General features: G+C 38.2%; 1 protein-coding gene across 1 annotated transcript in view; it reads right to left on the bottom strand.

Annotated features, from left to right (window-relative positions):
- Window positions 1-25,451, bottom strand: part of fstl5 (follistatin-like 5) — a 225,944-nt gene extending 200,493 nt beyond the window's left edge. Inside the window, exon 1 of the mRNA XM_036568782.1 lies at window positions 25,196-25,451. Coding sequence (XP_036424675.1) covers window positions 25,196-25,218 — 23 coding nt within the window. The 5' untranslated portion in view covers window positions 25,219-25,451. The remainder of the gene's footprint in view (window positions 1-25,195) is intronic.
- Between the last annotated feature and the right edge of the window lie 884 nt (window positions 25,452-26,335).

The raw sequence follows: 26,335 nt of genomic DNA, 5'->3' as shown, positions 1-26,335 counted from the left end.
CCCTATTTTTTCTCCATTCAAAGCCGGCCGATATCCCTTTGACACAGACATTTCTGTTTACGTATGATTTATATATATATAGCTGTTGTCAGAAGAAAACCTGGTAACACTTTCTATGAATGTCACGTTTGTAAGCATCTATAAACACATTTATAACATGTTATAATGCCTTCATACGGCATTATAAACATGATTATAAACATTTAGAAAAATTAATTACACTGAATTACACTTCATAGCCATGTTTATTATATATTATGAATTGTTAATATAATGCATTATAAGTAATGTTGATAACATGTTATAATGTCAGTGCCAAAGAAGTCAGTCCCAGCTTGGAGAGCGTAAAGTAAAGACAAATACCAAGCTAACGGTGGTGTACATTAACTTTCCCTCATTGGGTAAAACACTGATGGCAGCACTAGTTTAAACTCTGACATTTGAAGCCTGTAATGAGCTTTATTGTGTATGTTTTAGTGTTTCAGTAAATTCTTCAGTAAATACTTCAACTTGAAGCCTCACTCTTAACACTGGAGGAGGCTTTAGTACAGTACGCTTCACTTTACTTAGAGCGGACAAATACAACTTATGAGCTCTTATAATTTGTTATGATCAGTACTTATAATGTATTATGTTAACAATTCATAATGCCTAATAAGCATGGCTATAACATATAATGCATTTTTATAAATACTTATAGCCATGTTTATAATGCCTTATGAATACATTATAACATGTTATAAATGTGCTTATAGATGCTTACAAAGGTGACATTCATAGAAAGTGTTACCGAAAACCTCATATCTCCATTTTTCATGTTTTTCAGTTTTTGACATATTTTGAAAATACCTGCTGCTTTACATTGTGTGTAAATTTCATGATGAATGGATCAAAAGAAATGACCCAAAATGACTTGGAAAAAAGTCTGGCTCCATTGACTTACATTAAAAGTAAAGTAGGTTTTTTCCTTTTTGGTGATAAAAGGTTTTCTTCCGACAACAGCGATATATGTGCTTTTTCACAAAAGGTATCCATGACAGTAAAGGAAAAACACATTTTACAGTTTTTTTTTTCTTTTTTTCTAACATTACCAGGTGAGGAGGGACACCATATTCAATTTAGCCTATCTTTGATCTGATTTATTATTTATTCTCTTCATTTTTTTTACATTCCAATTTTAATTCACATTATTTGGCCATAGAGTGTTTGAAGTATTCATTTTCAGTCTATTCCATCACAGGCCACATCCATTAATAATGTTGATTCCTTTTCATTCTATCCTATATGTCACCTGCAAGTCCCCTGGCTGTTGCAGTCCTGCTAAATAGGGCTCTGGGCCTCAAACACACCTCTGAAAGCTCTCATCAATAAAACACACCATCCTAGCTTCTCTCCCCAGCTATAGAAGAAGAAATAAAACTGGGGGAACATCAAGTATTACATTTTTCTCTCACTATCACTTTTTAGAAACCCCTACCTTCTACTTCCACTCTGGGGCTACTTTATGAGGTCCATCTGTCTTATAGGTCCACTATATAGGTGTACAGTTACAGACTGTATCCCATTTGAACAATCTATCAGCTGCCACCACTTATCATTGGTCAGTTTGTAACCACAGAACCCCTGTTGACCAGATGTTATTTGAGTGATGGACCATTCTCAGCACAGCAGTGACAGTTAGATAGTACTTGTATAGTGATGGTAATGTGTGGTTCTGGTGTGTATTGAGATTGGTGGTGTTGCTGGGACTTTTATACATGACTAAGTTGGGCAGTCTATCATCAAAAAATATCCAAACAAGAACAGCTCTGTGGTCAGAAAATGACCATTGTTGAAGGGCTACAGGATGGATAACACAAACAGATGAGCTACAGTATCTAACTGTATGCCAACAACGTGAGGCTAAAAGGTAGTTGTTTCTAATAAAGTGTCCAGGATATGTTGTTGATACATTGCTATTACTGAGATACACAGACATAGACATTTATACCATATTTCACATTATTGTACTTCTTCTATGTAAATTTACAGTGCATTTAAACAAAAGCTACTAAAACTATTTAGGCATTTTTTTGTCCCAAAGTATGAAACTCTCACGTGGTGTGACTGCCCGTCCACATATATAGATTAATTAAAATTAAAAAGGTAGCTTTATTATAGCAAAAATATGTAAAATTAAATAGTTTGGCATAATTTAAAATAATAGCATTGAAAAATAGGGCAAAGGAATGAGTTGTTACAGATTAAACTTTTATTCTGACATGCTATTAAGAAAACTGTATTGCATCATAAAGATGACCTCAAGTGACCTTAAACAGCAAGGCCAAGGTGTAATTCACCAATATTACACCAATATAGCCTCAATTTACGAAGTCAGATGATGTGACACCAAAAACAATTAAAATGTGTTTTATAATGTTATTTATTAAAAAAAAATGTATAAACTTTAGTTTATATAAATATTGATACAGGTGTCCAAGTACAAAGACTAGTTTATTCAGTAATGGCAAATAACTTTAAATAACTTTAAAAATATTTTTATTAATAAGTGGTTTTACCAATTGACATTTTTTGGATGGTAAAATTGATGATATGTTTAAAAATGAAACAATACCAGTAAAAATGCTATGAAATAAATATCAATACAGTATGTTGAATATATTCTTGTAGATACAAAAATGAGCTTCATATCCTTTTTAATAAGAATTGCTTTTCAGTATCATTTTGAAAACTTTGTCATTGAACCACTTACATGCCTTAACATTAGTTTCATTAGAACTGTCCAATACGTGACCAGGACAAACATGTGGTCAGTGTAGGACAGCAGACGCTGGCACCTGGTGCTGATCATGTGACCAGATGAACTCAAGGTCACATGACGTGTGGTCTGGCAGGGCTAAGCGGGCACATGCGCTGGTTCTCTAACCAGATTAGAGGAGGGGAGGGGGGAGCGTAATCCTAATCCTGGCCCAGGGAGGAGGGCCCATGAATATATCCCTCGCTTCTTCCACTCAGGGCCCTGCTCCAAATGCCAGGCAGATAACAGAGCGCAGGCAGGAGCACACGATCACAGATGAGGGAGGCGATAGTGTGAGTTTCGCCTTGTCTCAATGTTTGTGATGCCCTTATTTATTATCACAAATCCTTTTAAATGGCCTTGTTATCTCTTCCATTCACATATCTATCCCAATGCAGAAAATGTGATTACATTCAGCTTTGAACTTAGCCTTGTATGGCCTATCTGCCTGCAAATCCCTTATGTGAGAATGGTTTTCTTTTCTTCTTTTAGAAATGTCAAACGGTTTGGCGGTTGGGAATTTCTGAGCCCCCCCTCTCGGTGCCTGTGTGAGTCTGTATATGTATCTATGTTCAAACGCCACATGGAAGTACCCCCACTCGGCTAATATCTAAAATCATATAGACATTTATGCAACAGTTCTGCCTAATAAAGAAACAAGTAAAACAAAAACGCCCCTAATATTGGATCAAATATGGTTTAACACTGGCAATTCCTTCCGCCAAATTAGTAGCAGCCTTTTGTGTTATAGGTACAGCCAGAAAACTTCCACAACAGCAGATTTAGCTTTGTTAATAGGACCCGAAGACCGCAATTTGTGGGTCACATGATCCACATATCAGGACGTTCAGCAGACCCGCCCCAACTAGCAAGCATGACGCCTTCAAGATGTGATGTCAACATCAGTGAGTAATTTGGCTCGGAAAATCACCTAAAATCCTCATATTATTGCTCTGCTGTTTGGCCTTCATATTCCAACAAAGGGTTAAAACAGCGTCACGATTCACACATCAGATCGCTCGTCAGACTATGCCTTCACAATCCAGAGTGATTTCATCCACCTGTGATCGTCCATCAGCCAGCAATCCAGCTCCAAAATCACCCAAACCCCTCTCGCTACTGTTATATTACATCTCTGCTTTTAGCCTTCATATTATAAACAAAGCGCTTTCAGTTTACATTGATTGTGAGTATTAAAAATATCTGATATTAAATACGCAACTCAATTTATAATTAAAAATAAAGGCTGTCTTGCTGTGTATCAGAGTTTTAGCACTTAGCATGAATCCAAGAGGACAGAAAATCAATAAAAACGTGTCCGTCTTATGCTAATTGTTTATTTTTACTCATAATAACCAATAGAATGAATCACTATCACAATTATTGCACTTGCAGCTCACAGACACTCCAGACTAACAATTTCTGAAAAGTTAACTACTACTGCACTTGTTTTCAAGATCTCTATAATTAAAAAATACAACATTTTGAAGGCACTAGGTAAATTTTTGATCAGAAATGACCCAAATTTCTGTTAGCATTTATATCTCAAACAATGACATTATCTGAGTAGCCCAGGGTCTCCTGAAAATAACATCATATGGCATGTGTCACATGTGACATGTACTTTATAATTGCAATTGTAATTGACCCAAAAATACCAAAAAAAAATAAAAAAAATCCCCAAAAATTTAGGTTTCTATTAATATGGCCACACTTTATTTGTACTGTAACCTATAGATGCTCTACAGATACTTAAATCATTAACAAACTTTCTGGTGGAGTAGGTGCATGTTTTGCCTTGAGGTTAGGGTCAAGGTTAGGTTTAGCATTAGGGATAGATTTAATAAAATGTTTCACACTGAATGTAACTTAAAAATATAAAGATACAAAAACAAATCGAAACTATACTCTTAAAATATAGTTCCTTAAATATTCTTTAGTAAAGATAGAACCATAAACACTCAAATAACCTTAATGGGTTCTTTGCATCATGAAAGCGTTCTTCAGAATGTTCTGTAGATGCATTCTATATAGCACCCGAAGGAGTTCTTCTTTTGTTATAAAGTCAAGCTTATAACAATAGAAAAAACGCTTTTGGGTGCTATAAAGAACCCTTTTCAAAAAGGTTCTTCATAGAACCATCTACAGCACATTTTCCAACCTTTGGAGAAAGTCTTTTTTAGAACCTTTTTCTTTACTAAAGAACCTTCGAAGAACAATTTTCTTTAATAGTGTAGGTTGTCCCGGCAGCAGCAATATACTTGGTTATATTGCTTCGTTATTTTATAAGTGTGGACTGGAAGAATATTGTTTTTAGTAATCACAAACCAGACGTCCTAACACTTTCAGCTCTCTACAATCTTAAAAAAAGGGTCTTTGCACTTTCATAGAAGAACCACTTTTGGATCCCCAGAACCTGTTCAATGGATGGTAGTTTAGAGAACCTTGAGTAGAAAGCTTTAAGTTTAAAGAGCCTCTAGAAAGGTTCAAGGAAGGCTCTTTACATTGGTGTCGAATTTACATTATGTGAAGGTTTTTTAAACCTATTAAAGATTCTTCATAGTTACAAATCTCTGAGACAATTTTGGTTCCCTAAAAAACTTCCAACACATGGTTCTTGAAAAGCCATGTTTTTAAATGAGTGTAGGAATGAGTGTGAAGAACCTTTCTATAGTTAAAAAACCTCTACATCATAAAAAAACCCTTAATAGAATCTTTACCTTACCTTATGCATTACCCTATACTTCACCTTTACATTATAGACTACATTAAGGTTCTTCACGTTCACAAATCACCTTCCCAAACAGGGTTCTTTAAGGTACCAAAATTGCTGCCTCCATGGCATCACTTAAGGAACCCTTTTTTTTCAAAGTGTAGAATTTCAAAGCCAAAAGCAAGAGCCATTTAGAAATGTTTGATGTTAAGAGTGTATAAGAACTTCAAAAAGGTTCCCACATCTCATTGACAAAAATTAAACAAAACTTTACAGAACCGAAATGGGTTCTTCAGTGACATCCCTCAAAAAACCCTTTGTGGCACCTTATGTGAGAACCTGTGGAAGGATGGTTCTTGGTTCAAAAGTCCAAACGTTATTTAGTTGTAATATTCCAAAGACGCTTTTCCAAAGAATCTTTTATTTTTAAGATCATGTTTGGATTCGGTTTTACTGAATCTTTCCCATCTTGTTCCATCAGCTTAAAACAGGTGGTCAGCTCTTGTCCAAATTGGTCATTAAGCTCAAAGTTAAAGCACTCTTTAAAGGTATCTGTCTCCAAAGCCCAGCCCAGAAGCACATATCTGGGAAGATAAACAAGGTTTAGCTGAAATTCTGAACTGAAGCTACGCATATAGCCACCAACAGCCTGAAGAGAGCAACCTGGCAGTATTGTTAAAGAGAGAGCGACTGCGTGGTGCTTCTCTCATCTCCATCACGATAAAAGGATCGTGTCCCTCCGGGATCGGCGCTCAGCCGAATCAAACAGTGGATCAAGGAGAAACCTCATTCCCTCAGCGTTCACAATCACTCCATGGAAATCCCAGAGGTGTTCGCCCACCTCAGATGACTCACAGCTCCGGCCTACTCTCGACGCCCGCCACGGCTGGTGCAGTATTCTGGGTAATATGCGAGGCATGCCTGGAATAAAAGGCAATCCCCTGGGAACGAGTCCAAGGATTCCTCCAAATGACTGTACTCCTCCGTTGGGATTTGTGTACTTTTAAGTGTGTAAACATCTGACCTCGAAAACTACTGAGTTTGATTAGAAGTTTTTGGAAAGTGTTTTGGTGACACTTTACTTTGAGAAAGCATTTTGGAAAGTGTTGCTAATGATTTAATGCATCATTACATCTCATAATACACCATGAATATATTCATTTGCCACTATTCAGGATCATCAGCAATGATTTCTTCCACGGTTAAGTGGTGTTAGTTGCTCAACCTGTCCATTAGATCAGTGAGTACAGATCAAAATTAATCAGCCATTTTTTTTTTTTGTTGGTTTGTCATCACTTGGTGGCCAATCAAAGAATTAAATATACCATAAATATACCATTCAGCAGATGAAATCAAAGCAGGAATTCAGCTGTAGACCCTCCCACACCATCTTTGAAAATGTGACTGCCAATGTAGAGTTAGTGCACCAGTGGGTCCAGCTCAATTTTGGACATTTGACTTAATATCTGCTAAAAAAAAAACAAGATTTTCGGTAACACTTTCTATGAATGTCACCTTTGTAAGCATCTATAAACACTTTCATAACATGTTATAAACAAATATTTATAAAAATGCATTATACGTTATAGCCATGTTTATTATGCATTATGAATTGTTAACATAATACATTATAAGTAACGATCATAACAAATTATAAGAGCTCATAAGTCGTATTTGTCCACTCTAAGTAAAGTGAAGCGTACTGTACTAAAGCCTCCTCCAGTGTTAAGAGTGAGGCTTCAAGTTGAAGTATTTACTGAAGGATTTACTGAAACACTAAAACATACATAATAAAGCTCATTACAGGCTTCAAATGTCAGAGTTTAAACTAGAGCTGCCATCAGTGTTTTACCCAATGTGGGAAAGGTAATGTACACCACCGTTAGCTTGGTATTTGTCTTTACTTTATGCTCTCCAAGCTGGGACTGACTTCTTTGGCACTGGCAGTATAACATGTTATTAATACTATTTATAATGCATTATATTACCAATTCATAATGTATAATAAACATGGCTATAAAGTGTAATTTAGTGTAATTCCTTTTTATGAATATTTATAACCATGTTTATAATGCCTTATGAATACATATATATATGTGTGTGTATATGTCGCATTTGTAAGCATCTATAAACATATTTATAACATGTGTATATATATATATAATATATATATATATATATATATATATATATATATATATATATGCCCTAAAATACTAACATACAAGATCATCAAGGACTGCTTTTCGGTCTCTTCTGTAATAATTTTTAAGGCTTGATTCTTCATGAATGGCATTTGAACAGCTGTTAGCATTAGCTGGCTTATTAAATTATCTGTTTAGTGAAAGAAATTCAAGTTTGTCAGCTGTCATGACTCAGGTAACTGACAAAAAGAAAAACTGACAACTTAATATAAATTTGATTTGTTGTTCATTTTTTTTCTTGTCATATGTTTTTTGTTGTTTTTTCATAAAAAGTAAAGCAAATCTTCTTTTGTATGGTTAGCGTATTTCACAACAGCCTCAAATGGCTCAGGTCAGATATTACAACTGGAATTAAATTGTTTCTAAAGCTGGCTGTGCTTTGTAACTTTCATGCAACTAGTTACAAGTTGCATGCAACATGATTTGCATTCAACTTTACAGTTAGAAGAATCAGTTTTAAAAAAGTCGCAGCAAACACATTTGACTAGTCTACAAAGTGACCAAATTAGCAGCTTGTATATTTTGATATATTTTATCTTTCCTGCTATATGAAGTCATCCGCAAGGTTTATATATATGCAGCATCTTCATGTACTTTTTTCAGCCGTTGTTATATATAAATATATATATATATATATATATATATATATATATATATATATATATAACAACGGCTGATATATATAGCATTTATATATATATATATATATATATATATATATATATATAAATATATATATATATATATATAAAATTGCCTGAGTATGCCAATGTTTATTTTTCTTTCTCCTGCTGTTATTATGATCCATGCAGCTAGATTTCCAGCCGTCGTTTTATATATATATATATATATATATATATATATATATATATATATATATAATGATGGCTCGAAAATCTAGCTGCAGGAGAAAGAAAAATAAACATTGGCATACTCAGGCATTTGAACAGCTGTTAGCATTAGCTGGGTGGTTAAAGTAGCTGTTTACAAAAGTTTACAGCAATGTTAGCTTCAAAGAAACTCATGTTTATTAGTTGTCATGGCTCAGGTAACTGACAAAAAGAAAAGCTGCCAACTTTGTTTAAAGTTAATACGGAGAACCCAATCAACTTTTGTCTGTTGTCCAAGTTGTCCCAGTAAAATAAATGATTTAAAATGATGTTGCTCTGCATGATCATGTGATGCGTCATCATTTATTTGATAGTCTGTTTCGCGAAGGTTGTTTCTTTAAATAGAGATGCTTGCAACTGTTGTAGCTAAGTTTCAAATGATTTGCACTTAAGTGCAATTTAGTTTCATGTATCTTTCAAGTAACTTAAGTTTCATGAAAGCATTACAACCTAACGTTTCAAAACTGATGCAGTTGCAACGCCACTTTTAGACTGATATATCACACTATGTCGATGCATATTTCCAGCCCTGGTAGTCATGCTTTTGGAAAGAGGATGAGACCAGAAGTGGAACAATGGGAACAGCCTGTGTTTGGAGAAGCTAAGCCTGAGGGAGCGCTTTAGCCTGCACTCAGCCCTCCCCAGCCCCCAGGGCGGTGTGTTCTGACAGACAAAAACCTCCCAAAAACCTCTCCTTTATCCTGCATTTAACCCTACTCAGCTGCTTCATAGCAGTGACCGGTAGGCAAAGGCCAAGGCTTTAAACATTTTCATGCCCTGACGCTGCCATGCGGACCGCACGACAGAAGTGCTAAAGCTGCGAGCGCTATGGTGAAACCGTTTCATTCACAGCCGGAGACAGACTGGACAGGCGCTAGCAGTCAGCTAATCACTTTAGCGTGGCTCCAGCTCATCTGCGAGTGTCTCTCTCTCTCTCTTGTGGGATTGCCAGGCTTTGATCCTGCTCGGCTGTTCCAAACCTAGTGCTAAAAAAACAGCTGCCATGAAATATACATGTGGTTTCTGGTGGTACTCAGATGGAACACTGTCAGCTGCACTGGGCCCCTTTTCCGATTCAACTGAGTGAATAGCACTGCTTTCCGTACTGCTGAATCTCTTTCTCTTATAATGGGGTTTGAAACAATGGGATTTTTCGCATTTTCAAGGAAAACTGTCAAGAAGTATGATAAGACAAAACTACTGATGCTTAAGCAAGTGTATTATGACAGTAGGACAGATTACCTTTACTTTAACCATTGACAATGAGTTAAGAATTCACAATACCAAGGTGTTTTTTAATCCTTCTGTTCTTTCTTCTGCGGTCACTTTCATAAAACATCTAAAGTGAATTTTAGCCATAAGATTTCACTTAAACACCCACTATATAGACAAAAGTATTGGGACACCCTTTCTAATTCTCAGGTGTTTCAGCCACACCCATCGCTAACAGGTGTATAAAATTAAGCACATAGCCTTGCAGACAAGTACTGGCAGTAGAATGGGTCATACTGATGAGCCCAGTGACTTCAAACGTGGCACTGTCATAGTATGCTAAGTCTGCCAGAAACCAGTTTGTGAAATTTCTGTCCTGTCAACTGTAAGTGCTATTATTGCGAAGTGGAAGCCCCTTAGAGGCCAGGCCCTCTCGTCCAACATCACTGTCTGACCTTACAATGCTCTTCTGGGTGAATGGGCAAAAATTCTTACAAATACACTCCAAAATCTTGTAGGAAGCTTCCCAGACGAGTGGAAGCTGTTATAGCTGCAAAGGGTCCCCAATGCATATGGATTTAGGATGGGATGTCATAAAAGCTCCTGTGGGTGTAATGTGTAGGTGTCCCAATACTTTTGTCCATACAGCGTAGCTGTACCTGAAGAGACCTGAATGAAATCTCTTCAGGGTAATGTTTAAGGGGAAAGTTTTTGTATATTGAGTTTAAGTAAGTTTTGACAGTTGCAAAATATATAGCTTTAAATTTGATTAAACCACAAGGCCCTGTATGTTGGCCCACACCTCAGTTACTCGCTCTCATACCTACACAACTTACATATTAGCCTATTAGGTAACATTTACTGATGGGCAGCACTCACAAGGCTACATGACAACCTACAGAAGCCTTTTATGACAACTGACATAAAGCATCAGTTTTCATAAAGCTGCTTTGATCAAGATATCTGTGCAGTCTTATGGGAATATGTGGGTTAGGAAATGTGCAAGGATCTGGAAGTGATGCCCAAACTAACATTGACAAGTCCAGTATGAACACTAATAGAAACAGGAGAACTATAGGCCTCATTCACCAGTATCTTCCTAAGTTTTTTCTCAAATGTGTTCTTGAGAAAAAGTCTATGTCAGGTTCATGACATGTTCTTAAGCCGCAGAACTGTTCTCACCATTGTGCTCTTGAGTTTGTGAAGCTTCTGTTCGTATCTAAGAACAAATCCCAAAAAATAAGAAAACACTGGAGAATGTCAGAATCTTTGAGAAAACTAGTGTGTAAAAAAGTGTAAAGTGTTGTGATAACACACAATATTGAGAAAAAAATGATATTTATTGATATAAGTGTGATGTCAGTTTGAAATTGAAGTAGACAGAACAAAACTTTATGATAACTGACACTTGTTGGAATAAGCCTTTGTAAATGTTTATGTAGTTGTCAGGAAAAAAGGCTTATGTTGAATAATGTATTCTTATAAATGCTGCCTTTTTTGCCAATTACATATTTTCCAATAATTAAAAATTAATAAGGTAGCAAGTCTTAAGGAATAATAGTCCTGCAATCTAAAGCCTTGGGTACACTACATGACTTTTAAAGCCTGAACAGATTATAAAAACTGGGCATCTCACACTATCTGACTGGTTTTTGCGACCGAAATATTGGGGATCACAAACTAACCAATCACATACTACTCAACTTTTCAGCTGCTGCTGAATCGAATGGAGCTCACTGAACTTGCGAACTCATGAAAACTCTTGCATTCTCCTGTTACTAGGAGACGCAAATAAATAAATGTGGAGATGCTGCTGGTGTTTTCTCTGCCATTTGCGCTGACACAGTAATGAAGCAGCAGGTAAACATGTTTAAGTGAGGATCATGGATGTAAACATGTGATAAGTTTGGTACTTAGAGTTTTAATTGTACATAAACTCAATTGTGTTTGTGCCTTAAATTCAACCCATTTAAAAGCTTTTCTTCACATGTGAGTGACTTTTTGCCAGTTTTCTTTGTTTACTTGCTGCATTTTCTTCTTTCACATTCTCTGTTTTGATTGGCTGTTGCAGGAATCCTTTAGTCGTTGACCAGTTTACACTAGCTCACGCTCAGACTCGGGCTGAAAAAATCAGATGTGTGACAAACTCCGACTTGTCTGAAACATGATCAGGAGGCCAAAAATCTGAGTCTGCGCCCTTCACACACTACTCGATTCTCTCTCCAACTGTCGACTCTGACTGACCCAAAAATCTGCAGACTAGTGCCAACAAGCACAGACTTAGCGACTGAAAATCGGGACTGAAAATTGGAGCTAAAATTGGGGTAAACGCCGTGTAGTGTAACCCATGTAGTCAAACCATTCTGAATGATTTTGTTTAACCCCTTTAAGCTGTTAAAGGGGTTAAACAAAGTCATTCAGAACAGTTTGACATTAATTGGTTCACAGAAAAGAAACTCTAATACCTCTTTACAGTGGTGGTGATAGGAACCAGGGTTCTCAACGTCTATAACACAAATTAATTGGTTGCATTTACTATGCATGACCAGTGAACCTACACATGTCTTCTGAGCTTTATATGTAATGTTGCTGATGGTAAAACAGTGATAAATATGGACCATTTTGCCTTACAATGTCCTGCATTTTATCCCTTCACCATGAATCAATTAAAAAAAAAAAGTTTTTGGCCAAAAGCTGATCTCTTAACTATCAGAAAACAATGTCTCAGACCCCAAGTATATTCATAAACCTTTCTTGGTAAAACTTTCTGTGAGGGAGCCTTTAGAGGCAGACATCTGGTTCCTCTCACCACAACTGTGAACTCTGACTGGGTTTCTCCAGAATGTAGCATTTCACATCTAACCACTCTGACTGACTTTATAAACATCTGTTGAAATTTAACAATTAAAAAATCTGTAGAATTCATTTTAAGCATTTAAATTTAGATTCAAATTTAAATATTTAAAATGTTTTCACTGAAGTGTCAATGCTCTATGGATTTAAGCTACTCTGCCCTGCTCTGCTTGTGTGTGAGGGGTAACAGATTTGTCTGGCTGCAGATTAGATGTAAGGCACAGCAAGGGCTCATAGTGTCTTTTCCTGGTAAGCTATGCTGTGCAAGCGCTGGACACATGTGACTGTAGTGTCCAGCGGAGGTTAGATTAGAAAGAAGAGCTCTCGGCTTCTGCCACATTACACAACAGATGCAAGGGTTTCCAAAGCCTGAGCTGCACGGCGCAGGACAGATGTTGCGACGTGCAGTCGGTTGCAACCCGTGCCCATTAAAATGCGATGCCTGGCTGCGCGGCTTGGCGAGGCTGAGGTGTTCACACTGCGCTGAAAGACACACCTCCAATACAGAGTGGGAGAGTGTGAGAGACATACAGAGAGAAACTCTTAACCAACGACGGCAGCGGAGCGAGTTACATAGTTCTGCACTGACCCATTGAGAATGGCCTTTTTGTCTGGAGGCTGGCACGCTCCAGAAGTTACACTGACTGGAGTGTATGCACACACACAACATAACAATGGCAGCAGACTGCCAGCCCCCACATTCCGCCTGCCGTCTCTGAAAGCAGTGCTAAACAAATACAGTGCATCTGAAAATTCTCTCCAGGAAGTTACGTCTCTTGGCCTCCAGAGAACCTCAAAGTTTGTTGAACTACACCAAAAAAGATTTTCTCTAAAGAACAAGTTTGATACAACATAATACAACATTTTAGTCATTGCATTTAATAGTCTGGACCATCTAACACAGAGCAGGAATCCCAGTGGCTGATAGATAATTTGCTTCGACACATGGCGGTGGTAGTATGAGACTGATTGAAGAAGGGGAGAGAACTCTGGGAACTTTGGCTGGAGTTCTGGGCAGCTTCTGCCTGTAGCTAGAGGACTGGACCCACCCTTGTAACTGTGGTAGGACTGTCATAGGACTAAGGAACACGAAGGAGATGGAAGGTGGTGGGGATTGCAAGAATTTCACAGGAAATGTAAGGATGTGAATTTATAGGATGTCAGATTAGAAGGAGGAGGGGTTTCAGGCATGTTCCTCCCCCCAAACTTCAGTTATTCCATAACTCCATATAGGCCAACCCAATATCAAGAACTTCTTCATGAACGTTCCTCAGCAAAACTTTGACACTCATATCTGTTAATCCTTAAAAGTTTACAGTCAATATTACGGACATAAACGCAACTTTTAAAGATTCCTCCACTAGCTTTTAAACAATTTAAGAATCCTGGAACTCCATAAAATACAAGGCAAAATTCCCAACAGCACTTCCAAATACCAAGAGGCAAATAGATAAACCGACACTTGAAATTTACTCTGCAACTAATGACTATTAAGAAAAATCTATTTATAATGTCAGGTTTTATCAACAGATAACATCTAGATCTGTTATTCCAATTTCTCTTCAATAATCCCTTCCAAGCAGTTCACATCAGCTTCAAACATTCACACACAACTCTCAGCACGGAAAGGAAAACTCCAGCTCCTCGTTTGAAGTAAGTCTGCAAGATAGCTCTGTCTGCAGCGCGCTGAGGTGTGTTATTCAGGGCTTGTCGAGGATTGTACTGACCTGACCAACGTGTGATGTCAGGAATCATTAAAGAGGCTGTAGATTTTGCTCAGCTCTGTGATTCTGATATATGTGGATTGGTAGTCTTCAAGATAAGAGGAAATTCAGACTTGTAGAGTGAATTTTAATCAGGGTTAAATTTAACACTGAAAGTGTGCATTGCAGGCGGGTTTAAACCGTCGCTGGCATGCAAAAACCTGAGAGTGCATGTTTGCAGCCAGACTCTATTTTTGGAGATACGAGGTTTTGTTTTGACAGTGACAAAATACTCTGTACTGGGAGAGAGACGGCCACTAACTAGCCCACAGTAAATTACATAATTTATGTATTTGAACATTAACATTATTTTAATCACTGAGATGTGTATAAGCCACAGAATCCACACATTCTATGTTATTTCCTTCTCCCTCTGGTGGCTCCAAGCATCATTTTGAAGCATGTAAAAAGCCCACAGTGAAAGACAACCAGGCTAAAGTACAGCCTCCACATGCTGGGGTTAGTTTTCATACTGTGTGACATCTAAGCCTCCCAAGAGAAAGAATGGGATGAGTCCACATATCCCCCATATTGATTCAAAACACATCATTTGGAAGTTTTATGCACAGATGCATCAAAAATGTACAACAAATGTGAAGTAAATACAATATGTTTTGATTTTTTGATATTTGTTGTTCTACTTTGTGGTCAAAAATAAATTTGACACTCTTTTTTTTCATTAATTATATTTATTTTGATGCAGATTTGTAAAATGTATTTGGGTTGGACATCCTGTCTAGTTTGAGTTGTATTAGATTAATTTATCAAACATTTTAGCGACGTAACAACTAGTCCCTCAGTCTATTACAATTAACCCCACCTATAGGGTTAGTTGTACCATTTGCACTCCTGACACTTTTGGCTGAATTGTTCATAAACGGTTGGTGCTGGAAAGAAAGCTTTTGCAGCAGAGATGTGTAGGCTGACTGTATAAAAAGAGATCTTGCTTAAATAAAATCATAAAGCAACATCCAAAATGCGCTAGGTTGTGCCCTGCTTTCCCCCTACATTTTAGGCCCATATCAAACTAATCTGTCTGTCTTTAAACATGGATAATTTTGATGATTGGTTGTCATTTTAATGTGCAATAATTGCTTCTTTAGTTTGACAAGTTTTTGACAGTGCCTCCCATCAGGCCCTCATTTCTCAAAAACACCATAAAGAAAAAAGGTGCTGGGTTGAGACGCTGATGAGGTTTTTAACGACTGTGCACATTTACTGGCCACTTTATTGGAAACATCTAACTGGGCAGTGACTGATACACTTGATATGCCACTGTTATGTCAGTGTCAGTGCTAAGAATGGGGTGGTGGGGGTGGGGGTGGAGGGGGTTGAATTTGATCAATTGTGCAACACAATAGATGGCCTACAACTAGTAATTGCAAGCCTACAAAGTCCACCTACACTGCAAAAAATGATCTTAGCAAGTGAAATTATGTTAAATCGAGTCACTGTATCTAATATTTCTCCTTGTGAGATTCTTGTAAGCTTATTATAAGATTATTTAACTTATTTCTAGATATTTTTTACTTGTTTTAGTGATTTTAGTCAAACTATCTAACTGTACTGGCAGATCATTTTGTTTTTCAAACTTTTTTCTTACAAGTAGAATAATCTGCCACTTAAGTGAGAGGATTTGACTTATAATCAGCTTGCACTAATCTCAAGACAGGAAATATTAAATGTATTGACTGGATTTAAGACAATTTGCTGTGTATATTGTGAGTGTTTATCATTAAACACCTACAGTATACACAGCAAATGTGCCTTTATATGACCACAATTTGTGCCCACAATGCACCTGCATTTAACAGAATTTCAGCTTTTCACACAAACTGCATGTCGCACAGAAATTGCTTTGAAACACTTTAAGAATCCTGGATTTCCATTAAAAGCAAAGCAAAATTCCCAACAGCACTTCCAAATGCTAATAGACTAATAGGTACACCATCACTCAATGTAGCTTGAAGAAACTAAGTCAGCAAAACAAGACACCATTTGGTGATTTACTAGGATCAGACTGCTGACAAATCAGATTTTTTTCTCAAATCAGATCTTTTGAGACACCTGATCACACTGTTATTTGCAAGTGATCAGAACGGATTTATGTGTCCAGACATTACCTACCTATCTGCATGGGTTGCCGTGGTTACAAAAGGTGTCAGTAAATACATAGCTACGCTGGTGTTACCGACTTTAAACCCGGATGCAGGAGGTGCATCATCCCACCCTCCCAAAATTCTCTGGCATAAGTTTGAATCTTTGGTGCTCTTCTAGAATCCCAGCCTTTCTGTCACTCTAGATCTTACATTGTTGTTGTTTCCTGTGTTGCAAGTGATGCAAAAGATACTTTGAAATCCAGACAGAGCAGACAGAGACACATCTCTAAAAATCTGATTGGAATCGCATTTCAAACCACCTCTAAATGTGGTTTGAATTTGATTTGCAGAAATCAAATTTCTTATGTTGTTTTGCTGTCTAGACTATCAAAAATCAATCCAGATACAATCTGGATATGCCAAAAATCAGATTTGGGCTGGCAGTCTGAACAAGCCGATGCATGCAGCTTATGCAGACTGCATGTAGCCCCACCCACTAACTGCTCCCTCATGACACAGGGTCTAAACAAGGCAGTAGAACTATGGAGCTGTCAGTGAGCTCAAGATGAATCAGAAAATGAAAGATCAGTGAGGAAGAAATATCAGTGCTCAAAAATGAAATAATTTCCCAGCAAAACATTCTACAGGGGTGTTATTTTACACCAGCTAAGAAAATAAAGTTTGTGAAGCAATAACACGGACTGCACGCATATTGCAGCCACATCATTACATATTATTCTGACTCTGTAAACACTGTTTCAGCATATGCTCGAGGTTTGTGCCGCCGTCTACCAGCTGTGTCTGCTGCCGTTGTTAAGTGAAGTCTCTCAACAGTGTGTCGAGACTCTAATGCGACATATACATCTGGTTTCAAACTCTCCACAAGTTGCTCAAACTTTGGCGAATTAGTTAGAATATGTAACCAGCCACACGTGTAATACCTCCGCCTACTTTTTGCTTGATCTTCTCACGTCTTCCCTAAAATTCATATGCATGAGGCAGACAAATGCAGACAAATTTTCCCATCTACACAACTCATAAACTGCTCGTTTAGGCTCATGCACTAGTTTCAGGCAGAGTGTATAGGTACACTATTACCATTCATTTGTTATAAAAAACTAATTATTTACAAATGACTTCTATTTTGGCACTTCATCTGTCATCACCTGAGCAGTAAAGAAGGTACTTTGTGTCATTACTTTACCAAACAATGAGTTGAGCATTGAGTTTTACCGCTGCTCTCTTAGTCATTGCCATCCTCTCTGCTCCAATGCACAGCTACAGAAGCCAAGCATGAACTCGAAGCCAATCATGGTTGATCGACCGCATCTGACGCAAGTGGAAAAATCACATGTTCTTTTTGATTACGCTTGAGCTGCTCCTCTGCGCTGTGCTCAGGCAGATCTGAGGCGCGGTGCTGCAGGAGCCACTTAAAGACAGCCTGAAATCAAAATTGACCTTATCTTGTCAGGCCACGCTGCTGGTCATTATAAGCAAGACAGGTCAGCATTTTATTTGAAAGGCAAAATTTCTTTTTTGACCATGAGAGTTTTACCCGCATTAACAATATATTCTGAGTCTTGATTATGTCGCTTGGCACGGTGGGTGGGGAAAAATAAGATGAACTAATTTCAGCTTTTATCCATGCATAATGTTTATTTACCTTTTCCTTTCTTTTGTTCATTTCCCATAACTCCATTCTTTTATAAAACTGCTGTTACTGTTGATTTGACTGATTTGACTCCAGTTACCTTCTTTACATTTATTCGGTAAATTATTGAACCCCTTAAAATCCTTACATTATATACATTCTTAGTGGATGGGGTTATGTACAGCCAACTGACCGACACAGCAGAAGAGACACAGTCATATGCAAAAGTATGGACACCCCTGGTCAAATTACATGTTTGGTTGGTTCTCTACAGAGAACACATTTAACCTCTTGAAATGCCAGGCTTGTTACATACCAATGCTTATTATTCATTAACTAAAGGGAATTCCAATGCAAACTAGTTGAGCTGTTCTTAGCTTATAGAAATGGGTAATAAAACTTTGGGTTAATTATATATTTACCCATTTATTTTTACCTCAGAATACATATCAAAAACTATACATCACTGCTGTCTGACCAAAACTTTGTATCTCCATTTTTGTTGTTTTTCACTTTTTGACATAATTTGAAAAAAACTACTGTCCTTTATATTGTGTGTAGATTTCAAGATGAATTGACCAAAAGAAATGACCCAAAATTATTTGACCTACATTAAAAGTAAAGTATGTTTTTTCCTTGTCCTGTAAAGTTACCATTTTGGAGATACGAGGTTCTGACAGCGGTGATATACAAAATCAGTTGATTGTTTTACATTGACTTTGTTTCATTTACCTCTTCTTCTTTTGCCTATTGATTCTCATTGATGACTGAAAAAGCATACGATAAAAATATTTTATAAAAGCCTGTCTCTACCAAACCCCAGCTAACAGGAAGGTAAACTAATGAGGCATAATACAGCCCTGTGCTCATTGTTGTGTGTTATGAAACTGTAACTTTGCAGTACCATTAAGTTCTCATTCGATTGCTAATATAGCAGCTATGAAGCTTGTAGCCCAAACTGAGCAGTTGCTGGAACTTAGCTGAAGAGTGGTCCAAATAAAAACAAATTAAAACGGTTTGCATTTTTACAAAAAATCTGTCAAATAAACTCATAAAATCACCTTTTTATCATAACAATGTCATATGATAGCCTACAGTATGAGTGTCGCATACCTGAACACCCCAAGAAGTGAAAGTTACTCTGGATAGCAAAGCGTCTCAAAGAGATAACATAGGCACTTAAGTCTATGGCCAAACACAGGCCACAGTTGTTCTGAGGTCAGCGGAGAACCAATCACTGCTGACTGGGTAGCCTTCAGATGGAATCTTTTCTGCATTTTCTGCAACTTTTTCCACTGCTGTTTCTCATAAAACCCTTCTGAAACTGCAGAGGTCCAGACCTCAGAGTCCTCATGCTAGTTTCAGCCATGCTTAGTGGGATTGCCCCCAGTGAAAGTGCGCCAAACTTAAAATAATGAGGCAACGTTCATGAGTTAACTCAACTTGTGGACACTCATTAACCCAACTCAAACTTCTTAATTTAAGTTCTTTTTCAGTTTCATATCTCAGTCAGGTAACCAATAAATATCCTTTTTGCTCAATTTCCCTACACTCTTAAAAAAAGATGGCCCTTCAAGGGTTTGTAAGTAAACACAATAGTTCAATAAAAACAATGAGCGTTTAAAGATCCATTTGCATGCTTATAGGGCTCCTTGCATAGAACCATATACAACACATTCTCCATCAGTCTGAAGAATGATTTCATGATGCAAAGAACATTTTGCCATTTGCTAATTGTTCTTTGAGTGTGGTTCCATATAGAACCATGGTGTTTACTAAAGAATCCTTGAAGTACCTTCATTTTAAGGGAGTACAAGTCAGAAATCAAACAGTCTGACCAGGCATTTTCACCTCTTGGGCTCCCACAGATGTCTGTGGCTTTGATGGGGTTCAAATTTACAACCACCTGATGTTGGGGTGAACGTGTAGAAGGTTGCACACATAGATATACATAACTAGATGCCGTGTTGTCTGTTGTTCTCTATCTAAGGTGATATGTCTGCACGTCCACGATGTTGGAGCGATGGTCAAGATCCGCTTTTGAACAGATTCACTTGTATTGAAAGATGATGAGTCTCAGGATTAAATTGGCCACAACTTCCTTATTACTCAACCGATTTTTCACTAAATTTGTTTTGTTATAATCCTCAGACATAGATTAATCTTGGCTGCACAGACTGCTCTCAGTAGTTTTTATTACTTTAACAACTGACCGTGATAATTAGCCGTCCAGACCAGCAGGAAAGTATTCAGTCTGCAGCTGACGTTAAAAACGAGTTCAGCACTCCGGTAGAAACACAATCTCACACACTTCAGCAAATCCATCAACACGTGAATCACTTCTAATCTTCATACAGATAAAAATAAAATAAACCCCCCAAAACTCAGTAAGAAGGACGAAGCTAAAGTCGGCTTCCTTTTCACCAGCTTCTTGGTTGAATTTTCCCGTTCCACCTTAAACGGTGCAGCTTCAGGAACCAGAAAGTGACTGTAGCCCCATTTAAGGTGGAATGAGAAAATTCAAACAAGAAGCTGGCAAATAAGATGTTGACTTCAGGTTAGCGTAAGAAGCTGCTAACATTAATCTATTATGAATATCTACACAGGTTAACGAATGCTTATAACTTACCAAATCATCACTGTAAATAAATAACTACTACATAAAGTTAAGATCCCCTGAATAATTGAATTAAATGAAATAAGCTTAATATAAAACCAGAGAAAAACAATCACATGAACAGATTCTTTGTGTTTCACCAACCACACGGACATATCTACACATAAACATCACACAATCAATACGCATCACACAAACATGAGCCTGGATCACTGTGTTCCCTCCGTTACATAATCCTATCCCACTTTCTGAGTTCAATATTGTTGAAATAGTGTAATTTTGGACAGTATCTTTCTTAAACTGCCGCTCTGTAATGGTACTGAATGCAGTCCAGCAGCAATGTTGACCGCCCCAAAATGGTGGCGCCATTGACATGTCTGGCTGGACCCAACATGGTATCTAGGTATACATATCTATGGCTGTACCAATCGGGGGCCCCTGATGTTCTGTATCCAAAATTATTTAATACACAACATTGTTGTTTTAAAGCAATGCAGTAGCATGTGGTGCAACCATCACTTGTTCTCAGGAGAACATCAGGAGATTGTGAGTTTGAACCCTGGTGATGCTTCAGCCATCCATAAGTGGGATTAGAAAAGCAGAGAATGTCTGTCGCAGCCCTAGATGGTGGGGAAATTGAATATAACAAGTCATAATGTTTACCTAACTGAGACGCAGAGCTAAAAAAATAGGAGGTAGCAGAACTTCTGACTGAACTAAGATGTTTGAGCTGAGTAAACTAGTTTCCTGAAGCTTTAACTCAAGAAACACTGTGTAATTAACTTAGAATTATGAACTGAGCTGACTTTTCATTTGTTTTACAGTGTTCAATGCATGAATACTACAGATTATCCATAGAATGGAAGGCAGCCATGCTAATTGACCTGAAGTATAAAAAAAATTGAACAGAGATGGTGAATTATTTCAAGCATACAGGCTGTGATAATAATAAGCCTCTGATGTTTATTTGTGTGAAAAGATGTTCTACAAAGCCAAGGCTGCAGTTACTTTAGCCGCCTCTTTTTCATGTAAATTGCAGCGGTTCAGTGATTGTGTTTTTTTTACCCATATTTTATTGTGTCTTTATGAGCCGGACTGCTTTTGAGAGCCATCAACATTGCAGGTGTTTCTAAATGGACAGCTCTCTCAGCAGCACTTTGGAGTGCAGTATCAGAGGCTGCATTGTTTTATGCATGTGTGTATGTGTGTGTGGTGGTCTTTGCATGCTTTAGGATAAATAGAGTAGGGGAGTGTGTGTGGGAGAGCACACTGTTTGTCTAACTTCTCTATATTTCGTGGACAGCCTTTCAATGCGGCTTCCAACAGCATGCGCTTCAATAGAGAGCGCCGATGAAAGGACCAGGCTGAACGTGGATCTATAGTATGTATCTGACATACAAGCTTGTGCACATCAGATTCACTCAGACAGGAAAGCATGGGAACTCATTCAGAAGCTGACCCTAAACTTTACCCACAGGCTTCATCAATCATGCACGGCACTATGGGGCGTGGGGCCAGCACCAAACACTAAGATCCTTGTAGTCTGGACACAAACAGGGTCTACACACTTAAAAATAGAGGCGCCAGAAAGGTTCCGTGGAGAGATGCGGTAGAAAAACCACCTCTGGTTTCTTAAAGAACCTTTCAGTAAGTGGTTCTTTGGTGCTGCACTACTTTTCAACCTACCACTTCTGTAGCATACTGTCAATTACCTAGACCACTAACTGACACGTGTTCCTTATTATTTATTTAAACAAAAGCAAATCTGTTGACCAAACCACATTTACAGTACGCTCATTAAAATTATGGTTCTTCAAGGGTTCTTTGTAAGGGAATGGCTCTATTTAGAACCATGAGCTCTGTTTAGACCCATTTCAAGACTAAATAGTTATTTGCATGGTGAAATTGTTCTTCCGGCTGATGGAAAACGTGTTGTATATGGTTCTCTATAGAACTTTCTTATATAGGGTTCTTCTATTGTTAAAAACCTGACATCCCAACAATAACAGAACCTTTTTGGTATAGATCACACCAAACAGAACCATATACAACACATTCTCCGTCAATCTGAAGAACAGTTTCACCATTTAAGCATAAAGTGGTTCTACATAGAACTCATGGTTTTAAATAGAACCATTCCCTTTACTGAAGAACCCTTAAAGAGCCGTCTTTTTAAAGACTGTAGTGCATAAAATTTATGAACTACCTGGCATTTAATTAATTTCAAGTCAATATAGTTATTAAAACTATAGTTATATAGACAATATAGACAACATAGTTATATCAAACGTGTTTATTTTTCAGCATCAGGAAACATATTTAACAAAAAAATTACTCCAACAACAACAACAAAAGCCTCAATAATTAAATATAATATCACTATTTTTCAGCATTTTTTGGGCCACACTTCACTTTTATTGCAGCTTCCATTCTTTTCAGCTGACTTACTTTCAGTTTTTCAAAGAAATCTGCAGGGATATTTTTCCACACCTTCAAAGTTCAGTCTTAGAAGTTGGCTGCATTCTCTGCTTCTCACAATCCAAGCAACTGAATCAAGCACATTCAGTGATGTTGACGTCTACAATCTGGGGTGGTTTCCTTTTCTCAGTGAGGGCTTCTTGACAGCTACACATCCTTTCAGACCCATGGCGCTGAACTATCTTCTCACAGTGGAAGGAAGGACAGAAACATCTGTGGATGTTTTCAGCTCTGAAGCAGCTTAATTTTCTCCTCTCTCTCAAAGATGAAAGCTTTAAGTGCTGTTAATGTGATGAGGACAGTTTTGGTGTGTACCAGGTCTTCCACGGTTGTTTAGTCGTCCCATTTTCTCTGCATTTTATAATCATTTTTGTCCAATTTTGGAAACACCTGTGTCTCCTCAGACATGTGTCCAGAAAAAATGGCCAAACTTGGAGTGTTACAACTCACCATGTAACCCCCCCCAACTCCCTGTCTCCCCTATAATAAGTAGCACTGAAATGATTACAACAGATGCAGCACATAAAGATTGAAGTTTAAAAATGCTGGAGTTAAAAAAATCTACTGAAAGCTTCCGTAGGGAACTAAAGGAGGTTCTTCTTCTATGGCATCGCTCCACAAACCCTTTTAACATCTTTAACTTCAGAATGTACACTCTCCTAAAAAAGACGGTTCTTCAAGAGTTCTTAAGTAAAAGGAATGGTTCTATTTAAAACAGTGAATTCTATATTAAACCATTTCACACTTAAATGGCTCTTTGCATGGTGGAATGGTTCTTCAGATTGATAGAGAATGTGTTGCATATGGTTCTATATAGAACATTTTGGAAATTGGTTCTATATAGCTCAAAAAAGCATCTATTGCTACAAGCTTGACATCATAACTATAACAGAACCCTATTATTATATCTATCTCAAGAACCATTTCACCATACAAAGAATCATTTAAGCATGAAATGGTTCTATATGGAACTCATGGTACTATATAGAACCATTGCCTTTACTAAAGAACCATTCATTTTAAGTGTGTTGAGTAGAAGTGCTTTAAAAATACATATAGAATGCTAAATTCTAGGAAAGCACTGAAAGGCTAAATTCAAAGAACGACTTTAAAGCCGCTGAATGAAAGAAAGTAAAAATAAAAAAATAAAAAAATAAAACAGAAAAAGGGGGTTGGGCTTATTCTTGGTAACTCCAAAGCAAATGCAAATCAGTGTCCCAAGTAAGTCAGAAACGTCCAAACTCTGGGAGCGACTGTCTCTGAACACTGATGATGGTGAAGAAGGAGACCTAAGATTAGCTGCTGATGTAACTGTTGACCTTCATGCAATGAAAATGAGTTAAAACGAAAGGAAAGTGTGAGAAATGAAGTCTCAGCCACTCTCTAACAGATCTCTGTCCCGGGCCGCGAGCAGGTACTCACTCAGCCGACAACAGCTCGGTTACCGCCGATCATCACGGGGATGGAAGCAAAGGAGGGTAAAAAAAAACAAGAGTATAATCCCCGTGAGATTAGGGATTAGCGCCGGGAGGAAAAAAATAACCCGCTAAGCTTTGGGCATCTAACCGTCACGAAGCTTCACCCAAGGTCCTTCACGCTTAACCAGCGCCCGCTTTAGCTTTGAGGGACGTTTTGTCTCCTCACATTTCAACCGCAGAGCAAACTTAACTCTGTAACAGCGTCGCTCGTTCAACTTCACTGCATTCGACGGTGGCTGTTCGCGCGGGTGTCAGTTAGCTGTAGCTGCTAGGCTTAACAATATCTATTATATAAAAAAATAATAAGTGCACAAGCAAAGTGTTTTACTCCCTGTTGGGTCAGTATGGACGACTCCACTTAAGCAACATTCCTGAGCAATATTTCGCCACCCAGAAGCAGCATATTAAATGAGTGTAAACATATAAAAGCAAGGCTTTACCTGTGTGTCCCGCTGCAGCTCATTCAGAAGCGTAATCCCAACAGAGATACTCCAAAAATAAGAGTGTGACTTCAGAGCAACAGTATGAGCGGCGCGGGTAAAGCCAGCTCCGTCTGTTTTCGTCCCGAAGTCCTCGTAGTGCCTAAATCCTCCAAACGAAGTTCAGCAGGTCGCTGTATTCCTGTGAGAGCGGTAGCTGTGGTCCCTGAGCTGGAGTGCGGGTCCGGGTTTCAGCACCCTGTCCGCGGACAGCTCCTCTCGGGTCTCCAGCGCTAACTGAAGCAGCAGCGCAGCTCCGCGCCTACTGGCTGCGTCCCGCTCACATTTGCATACAATCACGCAGGCAGCCAATCAAAATGCAGCGGGCTGGCAAGAGCGGAGCCTTTCCAAATGAATCGCCCTTGAGTTAGAGTGCAGACTGACTCCTCCTACCGACGAAGGAGGAGCGCGTGCGCGCGGGCCGGTGTGTGTGTGTGTGTGTGTGTGTGTGTGTGTGTGTGAGGGAGAGAGAGAGAGGAAAAAAAACAGAGAGAGAGAGAGAGAGTAAGAGAGAGAGAGAGAGAGAGAGAAAGAGGAAAGAGCGAGAAACAGAGAGAAAAAAGAGAGACAGGCAAACAGACTGATAGGGTAAGAGAGAGAGAGAGAGAGAGAGAGAAAGAGGAAAGAGCGAGAAACAGAGAGAAAAAAGAGAGACAGGCAAACAGACTGATAGGGTAAGAGAGAGAGAGAGTGAGAGAGAGTCTATGTGAGTGAGAGACAGAGAGAGACAGAGAGAGAGAAACAGAGACAGGAAGAGAGACGGTCAGACTTAGAAAGAGAGAGAGAGACAGGCAAACAGACTGAGAGAGAGACAGACAAAGACAGAGAGAGAGAGAGAGAGAGAGAGAGAGACAGAGAAACAGACAGATTAAAGGAGAGAGAGAGAAAGTCTATGTCAGTTAGAATTAGAGAGGGAGCGAAAGAAAAAGAGAGAAAGAAAGACAAACAGAGGTCTGTGTAAGTGAAAAATAGAATGAGAGAGAAAAAGAAAAAGAGAGACAGACAGTTTAAGTGAGAGAGAGAAAGAGATAGAAAGAGAGACAAGGAAAGAGAAAAAGAAAGAGACTGACTAGAGAGAGAGAGAGAGAGAGAGAGAGAGAG

This window comes from Colossoma macropomum, unplaced genomic scaffold (assembly GCF_904425465.1).
Source record: "Colossoma macropomum unplaced genomic scaffold, Colossoma_macropomum, whole genome shotgun sequence".
NCBI classification, from domain to species: Eukaryota; Metazoa; Chordata; class Actinopteri; order Characiformes; family Serrasalmidae; genus Colossoma; species Colossoma macropomum.
This window is presented reverse-complemented; position numbering and strand designations above follow the sequence as displayed.